Source organism: Tyto alba, unplaced genomic scaffold (assembly GCF_018691265.1).
Source record: "Tyto alba isolate M040663 unplaced genomic scaffold, T.alba_DEE_v4.0 Super-Scaffold_46, whole genome shotgun sequence".
NCBI classification, from domain to species: domain Eukaryota; kingdom Metazoa; phylum Chordata; class Aves; order Strigiformes; family Tytonidae; genus Tyto; species Tyto alba.
In genome coordinates, this window is record NW_024881322.1 from 9,089,487 (window position 1) to 9,101,862 (window position 12,376).

The 12,376-nt window shown below is 41.1% G+C and overlaps 1 protein-coding gene across 1 annotated transcript in view; it reads right to left on the minus strand.

The window, feature by feature from the left end:
- The window catches only part of TBX20 (T-box transcription factor 20), a 41,338-nt gene that overhangs the window by 12,192 nt on the left and 16,770 nt on the right, over positions 1–12,376 (minus strand). Inside the window, exon 6 of the mRNA XM_042806546.1 lies at positions 10,254–10,330. Within this exon, the coding sequence (XP_042662480.1) occupies positions 10,254–10,330 (77 nt within the window). The remainder of the gene's footprint in view (positions 1–10,253; positions 10,331–12,376) is intronic.

The window sequence follows — 12,376 nt, forward strand, 5'->3', positions numbered from 1 at the left end:
AAATCTGGGAACTATATGGTACATTTATTTATTTATTTTTAACATTGTAATGTTGCAGGTAATATGCTAAAGGTTTTAGAAGATTAATCTCATTCGTTGGCACAAGAAGCAAAGGTTTTCATGGCAGAGGGAACTGTCTAATGAGGAAATTTGGATCAGGGAAAGCAACTAATTTCAAAGAAGCAGTTCCTTTTGTGCAGCTGGGATTTAATATTCAAAACTGTATATGCTTATCTTGCCTAACCATGTTGGTGGTTTACTCTATAATCACAACACGCCTACTAATTTTTCACTTTAGAGGTTGCAGCTGTGATTCACATCATGAGTGCAAAGCATTGAGATTCACACCAAAGTTTAGGCACCTGGTCCCCACAGCCTTCAGGGGGACACTCTTCTTTCCACATACAACACAGGCAGCATATAAACCTCCATACAGACCTACAAAATGCAAAGGCTGAGCAGAAAACCACCTAAGCATGCAAAAGGAAACAAAGAAGAACAAGAAGGGGTGTATTTCCTCCACTCATGAAGCACATCTGAGTTATCCCACCAAGCACTGTTTCTTCCACCTAGGAAAACAAGAGCTAAAGTCTGCACTCAGGTCTCCCCCATCCTGGATGAGTGGCCTAAGTTAAAACATAATCCTTCCTTCCCTTTGTGCTTCAAAGGAAAGGGGTGGTGGCCTCTGCATCATGCCCAAATATTTAATGCTCAGAGAACACCACCTGGAGATCAAGTCTTCTTGGAGAAGAATGGAATTGCAACTCATCTAATCTATGGAAATGTGGGGTTTCCCACACTGGAAAGAGGAGGCCAACCTCCTCCACCCTCTAAGACAGAGATGCTTTAGGACTTTCTCCAAAGTAGGCATGTAGGAGGAAGCAAAACATAAACAAGATTTAAGTTCCTGTGAAATCTAGTTCAAAATGGAGGAACAAAGCTGGCAATCTGGAACACAGGTTCCTGTTTATACTGTTTTTTCAACCAGGGATGAAAGGACTTAAATCTCAAAATCTCGCTGAAAATTCTGTTTATGAAAGTGTGAACTGTTTAGGATATCCAGAATATGGTGCTCTGTAGAGTGAACTAATTAAATAATTTTTTTAAAGTTCAAATATATTGTAATAATAATACTACTACTAACAGGGAAAGACATGAATTTAAATCTCTGGTTTTCTAGCTCTGTATGCAACATCTTCAGATATCTCAATGCAGATCAAAGGATTTACGGAAATAATTTTAAAAGTTACTAAACAATGAATCAATATTTGTCAATTTATGATTCTGCTCAATAAAAAAAAAAATCTAACAAGTAAAGAGTATGGTGGAGTTTTTTGAAAGCATTCCTGTAGTATTTTTCAGACCTCATCCACACTAAACTGGCTGAAGAACAAAGTAACTTTCAGTTACTCAACACTCAACTTCTGTACTTCTGTTACTCAATTTGTGACCAGACGCTTGCTATCTTATACTTGAACCTAACAATTTCTACTTTTTAATGTATCTTAGAATGCCATAGTTTCTTCTATTAGCAATAAATTAGCAATAAACTTTGTTTTGAGAGATCACAAGCTGCCAGCTGGATAAAGGAAAGATGTCTTCTTTCTGTCAAATGCTTTTGTGTGGTCTACCAACAATTTTCAGTCTTCCAGACTGCTCTTCAACTCACAGATACCTTGAAAATACCCAGAGGAGGGGAAAAACACACACACAGGCATCATATATTACTATGATTAAGCTGTGCTATGTGTACAACTGGATAATAGTAGCAGATGACAGGCTGGAGAAGAGCACGTTACGGGCTGAAACTATTTGAGAGAAAGAAGACAGAACGGTGTGCCAAATTTTTTTTTTTTTTTTTTTTCATAGAATGAAAAAACAGCTCGTATTGGCTAGCACACCCACAGAGAAGATGCTGAGGCAGGACAGATGTGAGGAGAGGTAATAGGGAAAAGGAGCGCAGGCTGATCCTAATGATCTGCATTCTGACAGAAGCACAACTTGAGCTCAGCCCTGTCAATAAACCTCTGCTCATTATGAATGAAGCACTTCTCTCCTCTGGGCAGGAAACAAAGCAGCAGGTTTTGAATCAGGGATCAAAGGAAGTGAAGTGTTGGGAGAATTTATCAATTAGCAAGGTTTTAGGATGTACGGGGAGCATCTTGCCATTCTGCAGGTTTAACCTCTTGACTGAACATTTCACTCTTGTTCCTGCTGGCAACTGATTCCAAAAACTAAACTTACAGCTAGGGATGTCTTGCAGCTACAAGCTGAGTCTTTGGCCTTGCTTATTTAATAGTGCCCTGTACACACAGAGTAGTCTCAGACGATCAAAAGTAGATAGGACAATCCTGATGTATCTGACAAATGATTCACGAACACTTTACAGACTAAATCCAAGATCTAGCCATGGATATGAACTGGGAGACAGCAGAAAACAGACCTGACTTGGGAAGCAGCTGAGGAGCAAGGCCCTGCATGAGGCTGCTCGCTTCCTTTTGCTGTCAACCCAGATTACAGAAATTCTCTCGGGAGATGGTAAAGTCCCAGATTACCTTTAGCAGGATCTTTAATCAAGATGAAAGAACACTGCTTCTTTGTAGGTGGAAGCAGGCATCTCTTTGATGCTACTTCTGTCATTTTTTTTGCTCCTTTGGCTGTTACTCTGCTTCAGCTGTGCATTTGCAGCAGCCTCATGATCTCCAGGACCCTGATTCTGAAGCCTATGGCCATGAGCTCTGCTGATATGGAAGAGGGCTCACCTGGCCACAGTGCACTGTCAGCACTGATGCTGCCACATGGCTGCATGCACCTGAAGCTATGGATTTTCCTGAATTTGGCAGAGAGCACACCCAGGGGATGGAGACAGGAAGCCTATCTCCTTCCTTTGGGACAAGGAGCTTCAGACAATATATCTGGTTTTGGCAGAAAGTGTTAGAAAAGCTAATCCAGAACTAGCTTGCTGGAGCCAAGGCCTGGGTTAGTATCCCTCTTAGATCTATACCATGGCTCCAAAGAGGATGAAGTTGATGTAGCAGGCAGTCACCGATTCCACTGGGAACCAGGCTCAACCTACTTAGAAGACAACGTGCAAAAGCCAGATGCAGTGAGGAAGAGCAGTGGCAGAGCCAGGCTGAACTCATACCTTCTGCAGAAGTTACTGTCTCAGGAGTGGCTACAAGAAGTACAAATTTCAGAGCAGAGTTGAGCAACCTGTTAGTGTTTTCTCTTTTTGCCCTTACTATCCAAGTGCTAGGTAAACAAAAAGGTAAGGACATCCTCAGAATCTGCTCCCTGTTCCTGGTGTCATGGGGGGTTGTTTTTTTCTTTTGGTGTTTTTTTTTTTTTTGGTTTTATCTTTAAAAGAAAAAGGCAATGTTAATAAAAAAAAAAAATAACAGATGGAAAATAATAAAATAATAAAACTGACAGACATTGTTTTGCTTGGCCATTCAGTTTAACACAAAGCAAAATACAGAACAGGATATAAAGTGCATGAATTATCAGTTTGCAGCCTGAATGACTTCTTTAGTTCTGCATTTCAAAGGTTTCCTTTTTTTGTAGCTGCCAGTTAGTATGTTTGGAAGAAAGCCCAGATAACAGAAGACATCAGAAGTGAGGTGAGGTGAAGACAGATGGAATAAATGGGCTGAGAAGGCACAAAAATAAACTTGTCGGAAGTTACACTGTAGTAGAACTTCTTTTTTTTTAAGGGAAAAGATGACTAATTTGTCTAAGAGGCAAGTGCTAAAAACAAGCCTGTAAAAAAACCCCAAACAAACAAACAAAAAAAAAAAAAAAACAACAAAAAAACCCCACAATAACAACACAGCAGGAGGAACAAATACATTTTCATAACAGCAGCTAAGAGTGAACAACAAACACTGTCAGAACTACTGTTCAGATATCACTCAGCCTTCATGTTGCTGTGGCTTTTAGGTGCTAATTTACAGATGCATAAAGGTACAGGCATATTAGTTTGCTACATATAGCTACTTTCACACTGGTAGATGAATATTACAGACTAACAGGAACCTAATCCAGCTCTGACACTGTATGGACCAAATACTTGACCAGAACAACGTAGCTCCGTTCCACTACTGTCGTGCTTTAACCCCAGCCGGGAGCTCAGCCCGACACAGCCGCTTGCTTGCTGCCCCCCGCCCGTGGGATGAGGGAGAGAATCGGAAGGGTAAAAGTGAAAAAACTCATGAGTTGAGATAAAGACAGTTTAATAAGTAAATCAAAAGCCGTGCACAAAAGCAAAGCAAAACAAGGAATTCATTCACCCCTTCCCACGGGCAGGCAGGGGCTCAGCCACCCCCAGGACAGCCGGGCTCCATCACACGTAACGGTGACTTGGGAAGACAAAACACCAGCACTCTGAACATCCCCCCACCCCTTCCTCCTCCTTCCTGCAGCTTTATATTGCTGAGCATGACACTATATGGTATGGAATAGGAATATCCCTTTGGTCGTCTGGGGTCAGCTGTCCCAGCTGTGTCCCCTCCCAACTCCTTGTGCACCCCCAGCCTACCCACTGGTGGGGTGGGGTGAGGAGCAACAAAGGCCTTGAGTCTATGTGAGCCCTGCTCAGCAGTGACTAGAACATCCCTGTGTTATCAACACTGTTTCCAGCACAGATCCAAAACATAGCCCCATATCAGCTACTATGAAGAAAATTAACTCTGTCCAGCTAAAACCAGCACAACTGCTTAGACTAAAACTGAACAAATTCTGACGAGGGAAGAACCAGGGTCCATCAGACTACATTGGTTCACATGAGCTGAAGTTTAATTTGGCCCGAAAGCTAATACAGAACCACCAAACACTTTCACACAAATTCAAAACTATTGGTCAAGTGTTGGATGGATGCAATATTCCAAGAATACATACAATTTTAAGAAAGAAGAAAAACAAGAATTAAATTATGAAAAATCTAGATTTTAGTGATTGCAGGGGAAAGAAAAAATGTATCTCCAAAGTAGTGTTTACTGTTGCCCTTGCAATAAACATCTGGCTACTGATGGCAATTCTGGAAGAGCTATAATATGCACGGAGGTGACGTAGACTGGATGAAGCCATGACATGGGAAGAGTCATGACATTTAGAAGAAGGAGCATGAGATTACTAAATATACCCACCCCACTTCTCTCAACTGCAAATAAAAATGAGACAAAGTTATCTTTATACAGGGAATGGGAAAAAAAAAAAAAAAAGCACAACCCCCCCCCCTCCAAAACAAAACAAAACAAAAAACAAAACAAAACAACAACAAAACCAACCAAACCAACAAAAAACAACAAAACAAGACAAACAAACAAAAAACAACCAAAACCTAAACCAAACAAAAACCAACAAACAAAGACAAAATTACATTTCTTTTCTCTGACTTTGAAAAAAGCACACACAAATGTATGTCAAAGATCTTTCTCTGTATCTTTTTTCACCAAATATAGTGACACACTTAGCTCTAACATAGCCAATCTCATGGAACTCCAGTTCACCCAGTGAACAGCTACCTGGCCAACAATAAGCAGAGTCAGAGGAACCAGTTTTGAAGGGAATGCTTCAGATGTCTAAATGTCAACAGGTAGTGCTTTCTAGATGCCCTAAGACATCCAACTCATCTGCAGTGGTCTGGAAGGGACGATGCAGAAAATACAGACAATCCATCTACCTCTCTGGGGCAGCAGCTGGAGGCTGGAGTAACCTCAGCACATCTGGAATGGCACCAGATACCAGACATTTAGGCACCTGGTGCTTCTCTCTAAAATTAGGACTTCACTTTTTCTCTCAACCTAAATATTGGAGATGATGTCCCATGGCTGGTTGCTGACGTTCCAGACCGAGAACTAGCTGAGGATAAAAGAACAGCTGCAGAGTGTGACTTGTTGGAGAACTAGGACAAAGCCCTACTTAACCATGGACATGGGTGTAGGATGTGGGGAGTGTATTTCTGGCTGTTGGTAGGCGGCTTTCAAGAGTCAGGGAAGTTCTTCTAGACCAGCAGTAAGCAGTGGGAATGGGGAGGAAGGCAGCTCTGTGGGATGAGCAAGGAAGGGGTGGAACAGAGGACTGCTGCAGACAGCACAGCATTAACCACATGGCTTTGACTGCTACTTCAGCAGGGCAGTGCCCATATCCAGGCATTAGCATCCATTTCACTTACAGTCTTGTGAGCTGGTACAATGTATTTCCACATCTCAGACATGAATTTCCTTGGGGGAAAATTCAGAATCTGATTACCATGCAAATCCAGCTGGGATACAGCTCTCTTACTTTCCCCATCCCCCGATCCTTCCTTTCTCTGCCTACAAATTACTTGAGTGTGCAGCCATACTTTTCCATATTGCCTCTTAAAGTATGTATCTACCTCCCAGAAGCGTTATTGGACTTGTGCAGGTGGGTATACTGGCTTAGCTCTCCTAAATAATTACATGTCCACACCATGAACTTGCATATCACATACTGGATCAAGTAGACAAGCAACGTTCAGATCATGATTATGATCTACCAATTCTTGTTTGATCATTATCTTACAATTCAGTAACAACAATTCTGTTGACACACACTCTTGAAATTATCACCTTTTTCACTGGATTGTTTGCATGATATTTAATTACAATGGGTTTATTTATTTATCGATTTATTTTTAAAAGCCTAATTATTCATGGCAACTCTAAAGATAGATTCAGGCTCAATATAAAAAAAAATTAATCTGTTGGGTTCTGATTTTGCATCCTTTATGGCTTTGGCAGTTTTTTCTTAAGCAGAAGCATAAAGATATTCCCTTAAAGCCTATGTCCAGAGTGTATTGCTCATTACAAAACCTGCATTAGTCTTTTCCACAAAAGTTACCATTAAAAGAGATCGCACTCATCCACATTATTGCATTTGGTATCCCATAGTCAACACCACAGTATGTTAAGCTCCACATTCTGACAATTGCTGCTAAGCGTTCAGTTTTTCAATCACAGCCACTGTGGGAGCCTTTTTATAATAGAGGCAATGTAAATACCGTGTAAAATGATCAAAAGGTGAATCAGCAACTTATCTAAATCACAGTAGCCCCAGACAAAGTCTGCCCCATTGCCATAAATAGATTACCACAAGTAATGTATGGAAAGAGTTGATTGTGGAAGGAATCTCACATCCTACTGAAAATCTGATATACACCAAACTCACCAATGATTTTTTTCAATGGTTAGAAGCTTTGCATATGTAACCATGAGTACAAAAAAACCCTCTGTAAGGTATTTAGACAGGAACAAAAGAAAATACAGGCACTTCAATAGCTTTGCTGTTGCCTACCTCCTCTACCATTTTGCAAATTTCACTACCTTTGCCTACGTTAACTCCAACACATATAATGCAAACAGATTTAATCCTAAAGGCATTTGCAGCTTGAATTTCCTACATAAGGATCGTAAATCTAGAATGGGAAGCCTGAAATCGTTAAAGTCACATATATATAAAATCATATTCAATTAGGTTAAAAAAGTGCAATTTCTGTCATCATGTCATAAAAAGATGTGTTTTTCTCTCAGATCTACTATAAAGAAAAGCTCCCTATATTGTTACAGATAGAGGCTGTTTTCAATCAGTTACAAGGAGCAATCCAATTACTGGATGGTTTAGTGCAGTAACTGACTCCAGACTAATTTAATTTCTTTAGGTCTCTAAAGATCAATTGATCTGATTTGTTTCCCTCCCCAAAGGCTGTTTAGGAAAAAGCAGGCTTAAATACCTGGAAATGAAATACAAAGCTCTGTACACTTTCACACTACTTAGGTCATTCGGAAAAGCTGGAACTCGCAATAAAAGAGTGCTCTCTTGGCCCCAGCATCACAGGATGCTTTACAGGAGACCATTAGGATCACGGTGCAGCACTGCGGATTATGCATGCACGTGTTGTATATGCAGGCCTGCTTAGGAAGCAGCACATGGAAGGTATTTTTCACAGCTTCTAGATAACTATTCACTTCAAGAGCTGTGCAAATGTGCATTTGGTCTGCATAGTCTTTGCACTGGCAAATAAATGTTTTTCTCAGACAGCAATCTTCTGGAAATAACCAAGTTTCCAACTAGACCGAGCAAGAGTCCTGCTGTACTATTCAACGTATCACCTACATCTTATAATGCATGTTGTGATGGACATCGATCAATGAATTCTTCCTGTTGTCATATCTCACTTTGCTATACCTTTTGCTTTATATCAGATTACTTTAAGCAATTTTGCTGGTGCTAAGATGAAATCTATAGAACCAGTGGGCACTTAGAGGATGACACTCATCTGCCTGAATATTTTAATGCTGGAACTGAACAAAATCCTTGGTATTTCTGGGCCATATCAGATAACTTATGAAATTCTCAAACAGCCTCTTACCAGCCCCCTTGTATATTACACTTTTACTATCTCATTACGTGATGTGTTGTCCAGCAGGTTTTGTTTTGTTGGGGGTTTTTTGTACCATTGTTCTCTAATTAGGGCTAAGCTTTCCAATTTAAGTCAAAATAAGACCTTAATCAAACCTGGACTCTGAAATCCAGAGGTTTAATGTCATTTCAATACTTTTCATGTTCTGTTTCTTGTATTTATTGTAGGTTTCATATTTGGCTACCTTATCTTTCATGGCAACATTCATGCCTGGGCTAGGCTGTCTGTCTCAGGGTCTATTCTTACACTTATCAATAAACAAAAGGGCACTGCGGTTTATGCTCAGCATTTCTGACTCCATGCCATGTGCTGTTATAATAAGATGTCCTCTGGAAAAATTCCCTTCATATCCAGCACCACGACAGTCTGTTTGTCTGCACAGAGGTAACTAAGTTTTTCTCCCAGCTTATCTATTCAGACTCTCTCAGCCCTTGCAAATCTGTGTCATTAGATGTCGCCTGTCTGTAAACGAAGGAAACTGAAATGTGAAAATCAAAGTCTCTTTTCTTCCTGCAGGTCCTTTCTTGACTATTTGTTGCATACAAACCTGAGCTTTGGATGTTATTTACCTTAGTACTCTGTCAATACAGCAGGCAATGCTATTTTAATGAAATCTGCTTTTTTTTTTTTTTTTTCCATTTCCAATTAAGGTTTTCACTTGGGAAGCAATTTTTAACAACTTTGCAAGTGTGCACTGCAGCCTACAAGCTTGTTTTCCCCAAATTACTGTTCTTTTACCCAGTTATTCAATGGATCACTAATGATCCAGTCACTAGTAAGGTATAAAATATACCACTATTTCCCATCCATGGACATGTTCAGATTGATGTACTTTTTGAAATGCTGTAAGGACTTTCTCTAGCTGTATGGAAGTGACTTCATTGAACAGCTTGTCCCCTATATGCACCCGTGAAAGATGATTCACAGATACATCTGGATATATCCCCACATAGGAACCTGGAGGGTTTTGGCCTCTCCAAAATTTCTTTCCTGATTGTGCGCTCATAGGAAAATTTGGATGTGCTATATCCATCTCCATCGAGTTCTCTTCCAGCCTAAAGGACGCAGGCAGTTTAATTTGCTTCATTTGCCAAACTATTTGACATGATATCATAAAAATGTGACACACTGGAGAACTACCAAGTGATTGAAGGTTATTTCCTACTCAACTGTGGGTTAATGCTTCTGTCCCTATGGCAGCAGTTGCTTATACTGAGCTGTATGCACACAAAACTCAACAGTTTCCAGATAAAGCTTTCCCCTGATGCAGCCTGCAGTACAATTTTGGTGAAACAAAAATGGCATCTTTGTCGTCAGAGTGGGAGTTATGGGATTCATCCTGATGTCAATAATTGCTGACTTCAGTGTCTGGGACTGCTGAAGTGTATTTTGGGAAGCTCCCCTCTTTCTTTTCCACTGTGTGGAGCGATGGGGAGCTATAAAGATGTTTTTCACAGGACCACTGCCCTTGTTTCCCATTGACACAATTCACAGCCCTCAATAGGATTAAATGGCATGATAAGAAAAAAGCTTTTCATTCTGAAGTTGTAAAACTGACCCTCTCTCACATTCAGGAAGCCCCTTCAGGAAGATGAATATATTGGTCCCAACTGGAACAGATGTCAAAACTCAAAACAGTTCTTTCTTCATAAAGTTTATAAGTATTTTTAAAAGAGGTGGAGGAGGCTTACTATATGCAACAAGATAACGTTAAAATGCACAGCTTCTCAGGAGTTGAAAGGATGCTTTTCCTACAAACTCTCTCTTCTCTTTATCTTATCTGCATGAAAAGTAAACAGAAAGTCCCCATTACCTCTCGATATCAGTGAGTCTGGAAGAGTCCCGGAATCCTTTAGCAAAAGGGTTGCTGTCAATTTTCAACTTGGTTATCTGGAAACACAGAAAAAAGTAACGCAACATGAATACAGTGTTAAGGTATTGCTGTGTACAATGTGTTAACCAATCCATCCTCCTGACTTCACTGCTAATTTTATCCATGCTCCTTGTGTGTGTGCATGCGTGCTACTCTTGAGATGCTGCAAAGCTGGGGAGGCAAACCACACTGTACTACACACATGGCAATGGAAAGACCGAAGGGCACAGTGGGCTCAGACTTCATGTCACCCAGAGCAGGAGGAACCCACCCATGTACAGCATTACTGCTTGTAAATACTTTTATAGCTTGTCTTTTCCATGAGCAACCCCCAGCACCAGCACCCTGCTAACATCTGAGCCTCGCTGGTGGAGCTGCACATTAACTAATGTGAGCCCGAACCAGAAGCCACTGCTTGCAGACCTAAGAGGTTGCTTCATTTCAGGCCCATCTTTTTTTTTTTTTTTTTTTTTTTTAATTGGGATGCAAATGTTCTCAGCCAGACCTACCAGCTATCACATAGGGGCAGTTTAACTGTTTTTGCATGGAAAGAGGCTGGGGAAAGGAAGGAGGGAGGAAAAATGCAGGGAGAACTCAGATTTAAAGTGACAGAGCCTGTGTTAAAGGAGTAACCCTATTAAAATCATCAAAGTCCTGTAAAACCAGAGATCTTGCAACAAAAACTTTCCTCTCTTGAAATGCAGCTACAAACCTGCCCAGTGCACCCTCTCAGCCTTTCCATTCTGCCAGAGTAACCCACTGATCAGGAGTCCCTCTGCACCCAAGCATCAAGGGCTCCCCTTAACTTTGCAGTGAACCTTTTCAGGCATAGGTGCTAGCTTCTACTGTGGGTTTTTTTGGAGCAGGAAAAAAATACGCCATTGCCCTTGTTAAATTTTCTAGCTGTCCAACCAAATGAGATTTGATGAATAAAACCTGAGACATCATCACAGTATTCAGAGTTTCCAGCCATACTTCTTCCAAAAATTAAAAATAAAACGGTAAGTGGGAGTTAGAGCTTGATGAGGGACAACACAGGACTTGTCCTGCAAGGCAGTGAATGCCACCGACTCTAGCTGAAGCCCGTGAAAATCAACAGCTCTCAGAATTTCATACTGAGCAGCTATGTCAGCCTGTCTTTCCTCAAAAAAAAGCCTGTATTGTAGAGGTCACAACCTCATTTTTAATAGCTGGCCCTCAAGATGCAGAAAGAAAAAGGATCTTTTCTACATCATGAGACAATCAAATGTTCCCAAACAAATGTATTTCAGAATGGGGTGGCTTCTCCTCCAAAATTAAGAGAACAACTGAACCCAGCCTTTCATTCTGAGAAAGAGGTCTTCTGAGAGGGAAACACAGAGAGAGAGCCTTACAAAGTCTTACAAAGAAAACCTGAGTATTTAATTGCCGGTCTGCTGTATATGAATGATGCACTGAGGAGTTGCCACCCTGGGACACTCACTGCACCCCTGGGCTGCTGCCTTCCCTGCCCTGCGTTTTGGGTCCACACCGGGCCAAGCTCTCTGGGGAAGGTCCTCGCTTCGTGGCACTATGCAGGAGGTGCTGCAGCCCACCAGTTGTTCCTGTTAGCTGCTCATACAACATGGGACCGCAGTGCTGGCCGAGGGTCGGAGGCTGTCAGGTGCAACTGGTGTAAACTACCCTGAACACCAGCCTTGTCACGGGGCCTTGCAGCAGCTCAGCAAGTTACTTATAGACTCATGCTACTCCCAGGATGCACATAAGCCTTTGACTCATGGTGATGTTGCAAAGAGTGGTGGGTTAGTGCCTCACGTACAGGGGTCATTTTTATGGCAGCATTCTGAAAACTACCTTGAAAAAAGACAAGCTCTAACTAGTTCCATTGACTTAGATCACCAACACACTGAGCCAACTGCACTGCAGAATAATAAGGAGGTCTATTCATCTCTTGAGCATATTTTCACCAAGCAAACTTCCATTTTCCTAATATTAAAGATTTGGTATGACATCACAAGAGAAACTTTTTGTATCCACCGAAGCCAGATGAGACTCACAATCATTTATGGCCATATTTTTCCTGA